Below are 16,277 nucleotides of genomic sequence, written 5' to 3'. Positions count from 1 at the left end.
TGATTCCTTGCTTTTCATAAAGTAGAAGTAATATGCTTTCAAAATTTGACTATACATTGATTGCATTAATCTATAGCCTACACACTTCACTGAGCATCATTGTTTTCAAAATGGAAAGTATAAATCCATTTTTGCCAGATTTGGGTAAAACAGTGAACATGGTTGGAAACTTTAGTTTCACGAGAGATCACAATGCATGTGCAATTAGACCATAGAGGTGAAAGAAAGGAGTGGAATCAAGCCTCTTTTCTTTGACCCCATGCTCCAAGCCGCCGAAAGTTATGCGCTAATCTGCAACATTGTTGACCAGGTGGTGAAATAAAAGAGCGCATGAAATTTTAGATTTAAAATCCCTACATCAGAAAATGGTATCCCAGCAACTGTTAGCTGTCCCTTTCAATGATTTCTCATCAGTTGTCGAATGTGTAATGAGTAGAACAAGCGAACACAATCTTGTGTAATTTCATCCTTTTTTCCAACTGCTAAAAATACAACAACAACAAACACGCAAAAACACGCATTAGCAAACTTGGTCTTATCGAAGATTTTAAATCATGGATTAAAATAACGGGACATTAAAACGTGCACAAATTAGCGCAGTGTATTGTGTTTTTGTCAGGATTTAATTTTTCTTTTACCAACCCTGGCACACAAATTATAGGGAAGGGCGGAGTACTAAATTTGAAAAATTGTTTGTTTCACTATTCACAATACAATCGCCATACAAAGTTTATAATTTACACTGACGTTTAGCCGGTAATTTAATATGTTGTAAATGTGAAACTGGTACCCCCCCCCACCCACTCCGTGAACGGAGGGATACCATGCGTGTTCCCAAACTCTCCGGCTCGTAACAAAAGAAAAAGGTCTACCCGTATTGACTTTACACACCGGACTTTTGCTGAAAGGGGGGGGGGGGGGGGGGGGGGAGAGACGGTGCTGAAAAAGGCTCGTGTTACAAAGGAAAAAGGTCGACCCGTACTGACTTTACACACCAGACTTTTGCTGAAAGGGGGGGGGGGGGGCCCTGGGAACACACATATGCGTACCCTAAATAACACTGAGTGGGGGGGGGGGGGGGTGCCTGAAAAAGACTCGTATTACAAAGGAAAAGGTCGACCCGTACTGACTTTACACACCAGACTTTTGCTGAAAGGGGGGGGGGGGGGGGGCTGGGAACACACATATGCGTACCCTAAATAACACTGAGTGGGGGGGGGGGGGGGGGTGCCTGGCCTCCGAAATTTCCCGCAGTGGAAGCGCCGTTCGGAGCATGGAACTTCAAAGCAAACTGAAATGTTACACATCCCATTGTTACGCTTTAGAACTGACGAATGCGTTTAAATGAATTACAAGAGTTTCCACTCCTTTCTTTCACCTCCCTGGTTAGACCCTACTTAATGGGTGTTTACTTACTTTGGTGGACCGATCCGAGAGAGAAGATTTTCTAGATTAGCTTTATATTATGCTTCACCAACTTTGATTAATAGATCTATCCATTCAGAAAATCAGTTCATTCACCAGTGGCGTAATGATATGTCGCAATGCGCAACAGTGATCTGTCTCCAATCTATGATTGATCATAGGGAATATTTATTTGTCTTTTTGAGTGCATCTATATTCCACTAATTTACTCTACGTCTTTCCTCTACCACCTCTTCCCCCTCTCTCTCTCTTCCTAATTGTCCTCAACCTTTTCTCATTGTTCTCTCAAAAATGTTTTTAACATAAAAATGCAGGTAACTTTTTAGATCTAATTCATCAAGTTAACGTCCTTAACATTAAAAAGTACACTAACCATGCTTCTGAAAGCCCTGGAAAGATGTTCTGAGTATTACCATGATTACGTGGCGAACTATTTTTGCACTTCCCACAAACTTTTTGTTGGCATCTTTACCGTTATTGTTAGACCGGAATATATGACGATTATTTACTAAAACTAAACGAGCAAAAAAAGAGGAAATAATAAGGAAAAGTCTTGATAAATGTTACAGCTACAACGGGGAGTAACTATTCATAAATGAATGATAAATGAATGATACAAGTCAATAGAACTAAAATAACAACAACAACAACAATGAGTGGCGTGTGCCTGAAATCTAGCTAACAATGGAAGTTACAAACAGATGCAGCCGAGGATGCAGGTTCGAAACTGAGTCACGTCTTTTGGATGGTGACGTTAAAGGTCGGTCCCTAGACGTAAATAATCATATCCACACATTACACACACACACACATTCTTTGGCGTAAATATTTACTACAGACTTATACCATGGAACTACATGCTTACTCGCCGCTAAAACTAAAATCAACACCAACATTCCTAGCATGTGGTCAAGTGTTTTATTTCGGGAGTTTTCACTCTTCGCTGAATTGTATTCTTTGTCAGCACTCCACCCTTGCCACTCCTTGAAAGCAAGTCGACCAGAAGAGAGGTATAGCTACCTGAGATCCAGAGAAATTTGCTTCTATCTTCAATTTTGCCGGATCTATCCCAATTTCTAAAGATGGTAAGTTGTTAAAATAATTATGATTTAATTTGATTTACCTTCCTGAAATGTGTTGCTGTCGTTTATAGTTCTTAAATAATTTGGAGGTACATTGTGTATTAATACACCTGATATCAAATACCTTTCAGGCATATTTCTGCCCCGAAACCCTGGTCATTCTATTCACATACTGTCATAGGCGTAGCCAGGGGGGGGGGGCACAAGCGGGCCATGCATGTCCCCCTATTCAGCCCCTAAAAAACAAAACATGCAGTACCTCAAGCTTCATAAATATGAATTGTTTTCACCCCCGGACTCTTAATTACGCGCGTTCGTGTCACTTGACCAGGCCGGAGCATGCATGCACTGGCGTACTGATGGAGGAGGGGGAACAATTGCCCCCTCCAAATTAATACTCTAACGTGGTTTATTTCTAATTCAATACCAGTGATTTACAAACGATGCTGAAATGACATAATTTTCCGGGATTTTTCCTCGCTTTTTAGTAAATTAAACTTTTTTTAATGCATTATGTTGGTAAACGACAAATTACCAAATTTACAGTCAGGCAGGAAATATGCTTTAATATTTAGAGGCCTACATGCTTTTGGGGGCGGAGCCCACGCCAATTAGTGTCCTGTTAGTGTCACAAATAAGGTATCAAAATATGCTCATTTGACTGTAATTAAACGCCTAAAACCCCTGAGCTTCCGGGGGCTCTGGCCCCTGGCCCCATGCCAATTAGTGACCTCCCAGTGTTACAAATAGATATCAAAATATGCTTATCGGACCGTAATTAAAAAGTTTTTTCCTCCATTATCGTGTAAGATTTATCTTAGATTTTCCTTTCCAATCCATCCGGTGCTGCTATATTGTCGTCTACTCAGGCCTGATAATTTCCCGAATTTGTTTGTTTGACTTTAAAAAAAATGATGTGATGATTTTTTATCCTTTCAAAAACGGAGAGTCCCTGAGATCGATATAAACTCCAGTTTTTTTTTTTTTTTTTTTGGGGGGGGGGGGGGGGGAAGGGGGTGAAGCGCCATTTGTACATGACATGCTTGAACAGATCGCGCAAGCGCTCGATTTATAAAACTTCTTTGTTGTTGCTTTCTATGTAGTAATTGATAATGCATGATTAAAAGAAATAGAGAGAGGGAGAGAGAACCACCATCATGCAATGGTTCAGGTTTGTGTAATGTACATTTGAAACAATTTCTTAGCGTCTCAACCCTTACAAAATAACGCAACTATTTTTTAGGACAAGCATTATACTGATTCTGGCTAAAGAAAATGTGGTATCGGCAAAGTATTGAATCTATAAGATCGGGTATTTTTTAAAGAGGTATTCCCAAATGACATTCTAATAAACAAATGGGCTGTTCTGTATTCATAATTATATACGACTTTAATATACAACTGATATTTATGATTCCTTAACGTGACATACCTTCTTCTCCCCCTGTAAACGAAAAAGAAAACAAGGTTATTGAAAGGATCATGCGACAAATAATCATTGTGATTTAAATTGATGCAAATTTTTTTTTTGAAGAAGCACTGCTTTTCACCAGAATCTTCTTTGTAAAAACAACTTTTACAAATCTCAGCCATGCTTACTGAGTTGTGACATTCCATTCAATTTGAAATACTCTTTAAAGAATACACTTCTCCTAATCTGAAGGTAATCTTACAGCACAGTGGCAGAATTGCACAATGCCCTTTGATTAATATACGATACACAGGCCGAGGGGGCGGCGAACCGTGGGGGGGGGGGGGCACGTCCCCCCTCATTTTTTTTTAGGGGGATCTTCCCCCCGGAAAATTTGAAAAAGTGCACAAAAAAAGTGTATAGCAAATACTGACTAAAGACTGCAGCACACCTTTAGGCTCTGGAGGGCCCAAGAGTACAGCGTTTAGACTAATAACAATGCCCAAATCTTCTCGCTCGGTCGCTAATCTCCCTCACATATCGTCGGCCTTCATGCCAAAAGGGCCTTAACTGCTTTTGGCCATTCCGAGATAATCGCGTTTGAAGTTTTGGCCTCTCTAATAATCAAAAGTTTGTGGTCGTTTTTGTTGTTTCTGAAGTCAATATCGATAAATATGTTAAGTTATTAAGTTTTACATGAAATGTGTTAAATTTGTTTTAAAATATACAGAAGTTTTCATGCTATGTGTAAAAAACATGTTAGGGGCTTTTTGGCATATGGCTTGAGAGTAGCGTATTTATGCCAGAAGGACCGTAACCTACGCGGCATAATGCCAAAAGGGCCGTAACCTCCCACGTAACCCACGCGGCGTTCTGCCAAAAGGGCCTTAACCTGCGGTTATCGTACGCTCGCGTAGTTAGCGCCCTTCTGGCATAAAGACATTTTCTTGTTTCGCCACACCTTCGGTTTGCCAGAAAGCCCCTGCTACGGCTACTTAATCACGAAAACTGATAAAAACTGATTAATTACAATTTTAGAAAAGGTATTTTTGATATCTGAATATTTTTATTAATATAATGCAGCTTTCGGTGAAGTTATTTTTTAGAGATCGTACATTTAGGACACCTTTTTCGTTGTTTATTTTCATTACAGTCCCATCCGTTGACATCTGCGTATTTCATGAGTCAGTTGCATTTCATGCATCCACATCTAACTTAAATCTCACTCAGAATTCATGATCTAAATTCATGTCATATACTTTAAGTGATTATTCTAAGTACATTGTGTCTATTGTAGACTAATCATGTTTTAAAGGTGTTTCTACTGATATTTATTGAATTAAATGGAAATTACGAAATAATCTGTCATTGATAAAAAAAAAAAAAATTGCCGTGTAGGTTGAGGCCCTTCTGGAGTAAGGAAAAAGATGAGATACGCGTTAAGGGCCTTTTGAAATTCATAATTATCTTCATAAATAAATCGAATTTCAACAAGTGAAGCACATCATTTTAAAGAGAATGATGGAATCTACAAGGTGATGTTAATAACTCAATTACCCCCAAAATCGGGTTAAGGCCCTTTTGGCATAATTATTATTATTATTATTACCCTTGTCATACAACTGTGACCCATTAACGCTTTCAAGTTGAGTAAACAATTAACATAGAATATCAACTCCGCTGTATTTACTACACTGTCTTCTGACCATTTCGATTTATTTCCAAAAACAAGCTTCTTATTGACGTATCTTAAGTTTTGTTGAGTAGTATTTCTATTTTAAATGCATGTGTTGATGCATTCTTGTTTTCAATCTTATATTTATTCTTGCATTTACTGTTAAATTATATATATTTTAATAGTTATTATCAAGTTTTTTAAAATTATATCTATCGGTTAATGGTAAAGCTGTTCCCTTGTGTTAGTTGCTTTAAAACTGTAAACAATAACCAGAGGGCATTACAATGTACAAATTGCAATAAATGGGTCCACATAAGTTGTACTGATATCGGTATTAAATCGTCTGATGATCCAACCCAACATTTCTTTAATTGGCAATGTTCGAAATGTCTTATTAGATACTTACCCTTTCCTGATCTTAACTATGATTTTATAATTATTGATGATCAAGGTGATACGAATGACTGTAATCCAAAACGTTTGATGGAAACAACAAATCTTTCATATATTGATTGTTGAAAAGAGAAGGCCTCAAATTTGCACATCTAAATATTCGTAGCCTTCTCCGTAATATGGATGAAATCAAATCATTTTTACAGAGTAATGAAATTCATATTCTAGCATTAAATGAAACTCTTTTGGATGAACCTGTTTTCGACAGTGAACTTAATATCGATCATTTGAACCTTATTCGTAAAGATAGAAACAGACACGGTGGTGGAGGGGCAGTGTATATACAAAGTTCGTTGTCTTTTGAAGTTATCAAATGTGACGTATCAAATTCCTTAGAAATTATACCACTTCTGATTCGACCAAAATTTCCAAATCCAATAATATTTCTTACGTGGTATACACCGCCAAATAGCAATGTTCAATTATTTCAACAGTATGACCATTTATTATCATTCATTGATAATTTTAATTACTCTATTGTTAAGGAGGACACAAATTGTGATTTATTAAAAATAACAGGGTCCTCTGATTTAAAACGTCTGGATGAAACACATAACTTATATTCACTGCAACAGATTAACAAAACATACTATACTAGGAGTACAGCCAACTCAATGACACTCATTGATGATTGATCATATGTTAACAAACTCAACAGAGAAAATAAAAACACACGGTGTTATACATGTTGAAATGAGTGATCATTTTTTGAGGTACTTAATATGGAAGTCGAAAAATGAAAACTCCTCCCGAGTAATTAATTATCGAAAATTATCTGATATAAATATAGAATCATATTTAGAAGATTTAGGTACTCAGCCATGGCATGAAATCCTTGATTGTACCTGTGTCAGTGAAGCAGTCAATAAATGGGAAAGTTTTCTTATGAATGTTGTTAATCTTCATATGCCTATCAGAAGCAAGACAATTAGGAATAAGAAGTCCCCATGGATGAATTCAGATATGTTCAAATTGATCAGAGAAAGGGATAAATCAAAACAAAAAGCTTGGAAAAATAAAGATGAGAAAAAGATGAAAGAATACAGAAAATTAAGAAACAAAGTTACTTTTGAAATTAGGAAAAGAAAGAAGAAATATCACTCTGAACAATTATTAAAATTCAAAGTAAATGCTGGTAGCACCTGGAAGGTGTTAAAATCATTATTACCTTGTAATAATAGTAACACAAATATTTTTTCAAACCGATAAAGAAAAATTGTTTGAAAAAAGTGAAAATTTTAATGAATACTTTGGAAAACTTTTAGCATCTACAATTCAAATCACACATAGATCTGTTCTTGATCAAGAGTATCATAGTGTATTTGCTTTTAATTTTGGAGTAATATCAGAAGAATTTTTTTTGAAAGATATTAAACTATTGAAAAATAAATCTTCATGTGGAATTGAAGGAATCTCTGCACAGCTATTGAAGTTGTCGGCTCCTGTTACATTCCATCTCTAACATATTTGTTTAATAAATCACTACTAGACTGTGTTTATCCTAACCAATTTAAAACTGCTAAAGTGATACCATTATTTAAATCAGGAAACGAAGATGATCCTTCTAATTTTAGACCCATATCCACTTTGCCATCCGTCTCAAAAATTCTGGAAAGACTAGTATGCAATCAATTGAAATCGTATATAAAGGAAAACAATATACTCTGCGTCGAGCAATTGGGTTTCAGGCAAAAGCATTCGACTGTAACCATCTTTATTGAAAGTCACCGATGATTGGTTGCAAGCATTGGATGGAAGCCTTTATACTGGTGCTGTGTTTATCGTTTGAAACTGTGGACGTTCAAATACTTGTCAAAAACTTAACGTTAACTATTAAGCTATCAAACAGCTTAAAAACCTTTTGCAAAAATCTAAATTTAAGAAATCAGTTTTGCTCTGATCTGCAGGGCCGTAGCCATAGTTTGATGTTTGGGGTGGGGGGGGGGGGGGCACATACATGTAAGCGATCGACGTCCTGGGGAGGGGTCTAAAAAAGTTCAACCGATCTTGGAAATTCTTGGGGGGCACGTGCCCCCCGTGCCCCCCCCCCCCCCCGTGGCTACGTGCCTGGTGATCTGTAATGGAACATGCTTGGGATTAGGGGGGGGGGGAGGGGGGGTGTTTATGTTTCTCTAATATGTTTCAGGCTTTATATGTATTCAAATTATATTATTCTATGTTGTATTGTATGTTGTATAATTACTGTTGATATCTTAATTCCTAGACCCCAGGGAAGAACAGTTTTGTTACACTAACAAAGCTAAATGGGTTATCCAGCCATTCACACCATTGATTTTACTGTGTACATGCATTTTCTTTGTATTGTTTTTAATATTGTGATATGGAAAATAAATACCAATACCAATACTAATACCAAAGCAATATTTCATTCAAATGAGACTTGCTAAAGATTAGATCTCTACATCTTTTCCTCTCACATATTTCTAAAGTTTGTGGCAGATTTGCTTTGTAGAGCAATATATTTAAGAAAATGTCGCGGAACGTCCTGGACGTAATTGCGTCCAGCAGGACGCAACAAAAATTCCCAGCTTGTTATCCGGAAGCTGGAGAAGAATCATTTTCGCAGCGTATACTGGTTATAATTTCAATGATTTACACATCTATCCAATCTGTCCATATAATGTAACAGTAACGACCATCTGTGACACTATATAATAAACGATGTGCATGAGATTGATTTTGTTTGGTCAAAATTTTGACTGACAGTTCGTCTTCTGCGCACGTGTATAACTGAATGGAGTGTTTTTAGCCATATTCTTGCAATAAAAGTGTATAATTTCTTATTATTTAGTATTTAACAATTAATATACGTACCACAAACAACCTCTCAATGTTAGACCAACAAACCCATAAAATGTAATGCCAATCATGTCTAAATTTGTTCACATTTCGTCCTTGCAGTAAATCCTTTTACGCCTAAGCCTTCTTATCACTGAGAAACTTAAACTAATTTATATTCTATACGGTATAACAAGTCATTGGAAGGTGCCCCCTTTTACTTAAGATAAATGCCCCTTTTTATTTCTAAAAGGTGCCCGTACCACATTTTACCACCCCTGATAAGTGCCCCCTCGTAATTGCCCATATTCAAATCTGACAGGTGTCCATTTTACTTAACTAAGTGCCCTTTTCATTTGTGATAAATGCCATTTTTACTTCTGATAAATGCCCCTTTTCTTTTTTAATAAGAGCCACTTCCCTTCTCATCAATGCCCCTTCTCACACGTCTGATAATTGCCTTTATTAAAATCTCACAGGTGCCCCTTTCCTTTCGACAAGTGCCCATTTTCCTTTGTAATAAGTGCCCCGTTCCATTTTCACAAGTGCCTCTATTCATCGCAGGTAGGTCAGTGCCCCTTTTTAGGTACAGAAATACCCCTTACCGACTCTGATAAGTACCCCTTCACCTCTTATATTTCCCTCTTTTCAAATCTGAGATTTATTTTGACAATTTAAAGTGCCTCTTTTCATTTCCGGTAAGTGCCCTTTTTAATATTTGAGAGGTGCTCCTTTAACTTTGTAATACAATGTAAGTACCCCTTTCATCTCTTTTAAGTACACCCCTTTTTTGACGCTTGCCCCTATCCTTTCTAATTCGTGCTATTTTCCTTCTGATAATTGCCCCTTTTCCTTAAGCGTCCTTTTAAATTTGGATGTGTGCCCCCTTTTCCTTTCATCATAAAATGTGCTCCAAATTTAAAGCCACTAGAGCAACTTTTTCTTCAATTTCACCCGGAGCTCGTTTGCTACGCTCGCTCGTATTTAATGTTAATGAAGTTTGTTTCTTATTAAAGATCTTTTCAGTTTTTCATGATTAGGATTGTTTTGCCTCTTTATAAGATGTTATTTTTCGCACTGCGCCCCAACAAATCTTCAATATTTTGCTCGCTCGCAAATGAATATTCCGACCATCACACCCAACTGCACAGTATGATGCTTAAGCAGTATCTTGGACCATGTAAAGAGAGAAACAAAAAAGAAATCATCCTCATTAATCTTATCACATAGGGGTATAAAGGCCTACCAATGTTTAAAATTTGTATATTTTCACTTTGAGGTTTCCCTTTGTAGGTGAACCTCTTTTTCTCTAGGAAGTGCCCTTTTTTGTTGATGTATAATAAGTCAATGAAGAAGAATACGACATTTCACATTGTAGATCGCTCATCGCTAATAGTGTTCTTTAAATTTTGTTTATTTCTTTTTCATTACAGGCAGCTAACTTATTGTTTTCCGAAGATCAAATAAAAGGTACGAAAAACAAAAGCTCGAATGTTTCAATTTTTAAAGTGGGAGACAAAATCTATAACAAGAAGGTATTATAAAACAATTTTAAACATGATACTAGTATTGAAATTAAAGTATAAGCTCTCGAATAGCATAAAAAAAAAATAAGATCACTAAAGATGTGAAAATAATAGCTGTTCTTCTCGGATAAACAAAATTCTCGTTAACATGAGATATATTGGTAAGTTTGGTTGGATTGTTTGTTGCTAAGAAAGCATGTGTGTGCCTGTAAGCAACCAGGGGACCGACGGCTTTCACTCCCCTCCGAGTGACTCGGTAATAAGGATTAATGCCTTACCAAAAGGCACTAGCGTATCGACTCGGTTTTGAACACGGGACCTCCCGGTTACGAGACACCTGCTCTACCACTGAGCCCTCACGCCTGCTTGCAATTTGAAGATTGTAATATTGAAGAAATCAAGAAAAATAACGCCTAAGGAAAAAAAACAAATTCTTATTCAATCCAATAATTTCTAGTCAATTAGAAGTAATTTGCTTTCTCAAGAAGAACGACTTTGCTTTTATTAGCAATTGCCAGTCTTTTGATAGTTTATATCAATGTAATATGTATATTACTCGATGTTTCCTTCTTACCTCTCCTGTTCCTTACCTTCTTTGTCTTACTGACACCATGATTTATCTGCACTTTATTTGTTTATTTTTTTGTTACCTCTTTGTAGGAATCCGGGAAAAATTCTCCACATTTGACACGGATAAAAATGGCACCATCTCTTGTAGGTTCTTGATTGAGGCGTTAATGACAGTGGGTGGTTACCTTAAACAGACCAGGGATAGGGATTGGGATTCTGGGCTTGACGAAATAATCAATAAGTTTCAATCTGATCGTAAGTTCGAAGGGGAGGAGACTATTGAATTTTCTGAGTTTTTGACGATGGTAGCAGAACAGACAACGAATACTACTAGACTGAGTCAATACTATGCAGCTTTCGCCGCCGCTGACAAGAATGGCGACAGAGTCCTCAGGTGAGTTGAACAGTGATAGGGTAGTCTTAAGGAGTGAAGGGGTAAAAAGGGGTGCTTTCCGCATCTTTTATGAGGATGGCAATAGATTTATCAGGTAGATTTGAAGAAGAAAAAAATATAATGGATTGTCCGTCCAAGTTTCCGCTGTTGGAGAAATGTGGACAATCATGGAATCAATTCTTGCTAAACTGAGACGAATGTTAAACAGCGTGTTAGGAAAGCCAATCCCAGAATTTGCCCCTCCCGCTCTCTCCTTCCCTTCCCCCGCCCCGCCCCCTCTCCTTCTCTCTCTAAAACTCTCAACCAGACAATATAGCTCCAATGAAAACTACGATCTACCACCTGGGTGAATATACCCTTTATATTCCTCATGCAAATAGAAGAGTTTTTTAAGGATGACAATAATATCCGGGTATCAGTAAATTTGTATAACGGGTTAGTTGTCCGGATGGTTTTGTAGTCTTTGCCGGGTCGTGATTGTCCGGACGGATGGGGACTATTATTGTGTTTGTTTTTCCTTTACAAAAGTAGATCAACTATCATCATTTTATTTTCTATATGGTATGGTTGAGATCAGATTTAGCACCTCTATGCTGGATCAATATTCATTACATTTGAAAGAATATTCGATGATAATTTAGTCAATGACTTCAATGGAATGATCCAAATTTGGAGAAAGTGAACTCAAAATAGTTGTTATTAACTATGCTAATTATTTGCTTGCAGTGCTGACGAGTTGCATAAAGCGCTTTCAACCGCTGATCCACCGATGACGAAGGAGGATATCGATGCATTGTTCAACAAAGCCGACCTTAATAAGGACGGTAAAATCAACATGTACGGTGAGTGCATTGAATGGATGATGTCAGTGGCATAGTGTAATCAACCCATTGAAGGGGAACTGGAATGATATGGGGATGGGCACCGATATTACTCGTAAAATGAAATACGAAATAAAAAGGCTGCTGCTCAGAGGAAGGGTATGGGAGGGGTCGAGGCGTCTTCTTTTCTCGTCCTTTTCATCAATTTCAAAACCTCACGTTCAGCTGAGAGTATACACCGATTCTTATGTACTACTAAATGTACCTTCCATAATTGGTCCCAAACATTTTTTTTCACCGTTAAATCGTATGGCCAGTACTCGACTTTACCTATAATCATCAAAATATTAAAAGCATTTCTCATTCGACGTCATTTTGTCTCGCCTGTGTAGCGGAGCGAGACATTTTTATAGGCGTCACTATATCCGGCGCCGTTGTAGTTGTTGTCGTCTACAATCATGCTGTATTCGCAATAAATTTGTATAGCTACGACGTATAGGATCACCAAATTCAAACCCCAGGTACATCTCTTGAAGGGGCAGATCAAGTTCGAAAATGGGTCAAATCTGAATGAGGTCAAATGTAAAAGGTCAATTAATTTTTCGTGAAAAGCACTGTACACGCAATAATTGAATAAAACTTTGATGATGAGGTCGGAGGTTCAATACCATCTTACGGCAATACCTCAACGATGATCCACTACAATTTTATCAAACTTGATATGTACTTTAGTAGACCTAATGAACAACGCACAATCTCAAGATGATTTCGGATTGCCAGGTCAACATTTATGTCATGTGAGAAACATCGCACTTGAGGGATATTCAATCAGAGGCAGAGGCAGAATTCTCAATCATGCGCAGTTGAATATTTTCTAGTCTGTGTCTTTTTTTAATACACTAGGTTTTAAGATAGTATTAGCAGCATTCTTAAGTGGTGTTCTCTCATTTTCCAGGGAAAAAGTCCATGCAACATTAACATGCTAGAATCAAAATTTACAATCTGAACCTCTGAAAGCTCGAAATTATATACTTTTCATATGTGTATTGAGTTATTATTCGCACGGTGAGATGCAGGCGAGACAACGTTTGAAGATTGCCTTATTTCTTTTCACTCACTGCATATTTTTTTCTCCTTTTCAAATTTTCAGAATTCATTCTTGCGATAAAGGCTTCTTTTGAAGATGATAAATGATTCTACTTCAACATCGACAACTTGTCCTTTTTATTCTTCTTGAGGAATATGTGGGAGAGGGCGATATAATCGTCTCGCATCATTTTTCTTCTCTTCATTTCATTATGTTCCGGTGATTTTTTTTTGAGCCGTCACTTTTTGATTTGTTTCATTTCTCTTTTTTTCAAAGAGTGGCTCGAATTCCACTTCACTTTATTTCTTTACATTTTTCATAATACCGTGGGTGCTCTTAAAAATGTTTGTGTACTCCTTCCGGGAATAAATGTTGCGTTTTTTCTTCATCTGAAAGCCAACTATTGGTATCGCATTATTATGATACCTTTGACATCATGATTTTGTTTATTCGTTTTTTAATTGTATCATTAGTCATCGTGATTGTGGTTAGGATGGAGGTCGACTAACACCAAAAGTCCGAAAAGTGACATGGTACACAAGGGAGAAGAGGAATTTAACTTGTTTAATTCTTGATAGGCGGTAAAAGCACTTATCTTACATTACTTTAATGGTCTTTCATGTGGATGTGTCGTGGGTCATTCACTTGACTCATTGAATTAAATTGAATGGTTTATTGAGCATACTGATATTGGCAGCACGAAGGCTGAATTATATTTGTTTAACAGTAATGCACGTGAAACAAAAAGCAATGTTACAATAATTACTACATAACACTTGCGAGAATACAGTCAAAGATTAAATTAATTAGATGTATAAGTATATATAGTTATGTTTTGTGTTTGTTTATACGGAAAATGAAACCAAACCAAACCAATCCAAGGCTTAAGAGCCCGGCACTAAGTTACGTCATTATTTTGGCAAGGCATTAATATACATTCGCCACTCTCCACCCAGGTGTAAATGGGTACCCGGTAATCGCTAGGGTATGTTGCAGGGCCCGTAGGAAGATTAGTATTAATACTGATGTTGCTACCCTGAGTTAACAAAATTGATATTTCTATTATTATTATTATTGTTATTATTATTATACGGCAATATCACTTACAGTAAAGTGGAGTAAATGGGTGTATGTAAACAATTATATATGGTGCAATTTATAATCATGCAATGTTCACTAAATATAAATCGACTAAATAATACTCTGATATTACTACTCTCCATTTTGTTTGTTGTCTTGAAAATGGATTTTCATAGTAGTGTTGGGAAATGTACATCCTTAATTCATGTAGTTTTTTTGCTGTAAAGAATAAATCATGTATTTAAACAAATATATCACAAACGTTACTCGCTTCGTTGGCAAAATGTTAATGACAGAGATGATGATGATGATGATGATGATGATGATGATGACGATGATGATTATGACTGTCCACCTCATGGTTTGCGATTCAAGCATTGTGATATAATATTATTATAACTATGATATGAAATTCACACAAATAAATTATCTAATATCCATTAGTAGTAGTCACTCTATGCAGAGCGAATTTATTTCATTTTATACATAATATGAACAATGACAAGATAATCACAATAATAAACATGATATAACAGGAAATTAGCATTGAAATATCTTTGACAATTCTTTTTTTAGTCTTGTTATGCAAAATTATTTAGTTACAGGAAATGAAAAACGAATTTTCTTTGAAGTAATGCTTATTTAAGGTGTAAGTTCGCACAATAATAATTTAAACTTTATACATTCATAACTGATTTTTGACAGATTACGGAGTCAAAGAAATATGACGGATAAATAAAACGAAACAAAAACAAATAAGAACAGTGGCAGGATGACAAGATGAGGATGGTATATAGATGAAGAAAATAGGAGTGAGAGAGTAACGAACAGGAAAAGAGGGAAAACGGCAGAGAGAGAGAGACAGAGGTAGAAAGAGTGAGAGAGAGAGAGAGAGAGAGAGAGAGAAAGAGCAAGAGAGAGAGAAAAAAGTAGGGAGGGAAAGAGAGAGAGAGAGAGAGAGAGAGAGACAGACAGATAGACAGAGAGAGGGAGAGAGAGAGGGTGGCCATGGAGGAATCCTTTTTGAGTAGTATCATATGGAAACAAATCGTACACGAGTCACAATTTCGATGTGTATGAATCAGGATGAACGGTAGTCAGAGTCCCTTGACGATATTTCATTTCATTACATTTATTTTCATATTTCTCATGTTACATATACATTTCAAATAAAGTACAAGTTGTTTTTTCAATGATACATAATAATTAAACATAAAGATAATTAGAGTACTGATTTAACTGAGAGAAATATGATGGGACCTACATGAAAGCAAGCTTGTAAAGCTGTAGGCCCCAGTGAAATAGTTTGTGGTAATGAATGGAGGACGGATATAAATAGTGACCAGTCTAAATGAATCAAACAAATAAAAGGGGGTGGGGGGGGGGCATTCCAGTAACTGCGTCCTGTAAACATGATCGTTTTTTGGGCCAAAACAGTTCGGGTATGTGGAAGGTGATATGCGTTGCTCTGACGTGTGGGATAAGCATGTAGGGATATATTTTTCTGAATTATTTGTAAAAATATTTCAGGTAGGTTATTAGCAGATAAATTATTCATGATTATACCAACATTGTAATAGAATAAGTCTGATAATTTTAGGATTGTGTTTTCATGGAACAGGTTGTTGGTGTGAAAAGGGTATCCTACATGATTAATATTTCTAATAGTGCGTTTTTTAATGCGAAAATGATGGGTCCAATGGCAGATAAAGTTATCCATTATCATGATTATACTCGTTTGCATTAGACTTTCAGTGGAGTGATATATAGTTACACATAATATGTTATGGGACAAATGAGACAACTTGACTCTCGTGGAAATGAATACATATTGTGAGAAATGAATCTACATGGCGTTCTTATTGAAGAACATAATTATATAATCAATTCACTTTTAATCATAACTGATTGACACAAATCTGTGGTGAGAATCCCACTGTCGTATTGTTGA

At 36.6% G+C, this 16,277-nt stretch overlaps 1 protein-coding gene across 1 annotated transcript; it reads left to right on the top strand.

Annotated features, from left to right (window-relative positions):
* Positions 1-2,362: 2,362 nt before the first annotated feature.
* Positions 2,363-14,578, top strand: LOC585870 (calcium-binding protein SPEC 1A). Its single transcript, XM_785675.5, has 5 exons — positions 2,363-2,510; positions 10,282-10,318; positions 11,035-11,338; positions 12,065-12,180; positions 13,310-14,578. The coding sequence occupies exons 1-5, from the start codon at positions 2,508-2,510 to the stop codon at positions 13,351-13,353; spliced, it is 504 nt and encodes a 167-aa protein (XP_790768.1). The 5' UTR covers positions 2,363-2,507; the 3' UTR covers positions 13,354-14,578.
* Positions 14,579-16,277: the final 1,699 nt, after the last annotated feature.

This window comes from Strongylocentrotus purpuratus, unplaced genomic scaffold (genome assembly GCF_000002235.5).
Source record: "Strongylocentrotus purpuratus isolate Spur 01 unplaced genomic scaffold, Spur_5.0 spur5_scaffold_5, whole genome shotgun sequence".
In the NCBI taxonomy this organism is placed as follows: Eukaryota; Metazoa; Echinodermata; class Echinoidea; order Camarodonta; family Strongylocentrotidae; genus Strongylocentrotus; species Strongylocentrotus purpuratus.
Note: the sequence above shows the minus strand (reverse complement) of the source record. Positions and strands in the feature narration are given on the sequence as shown.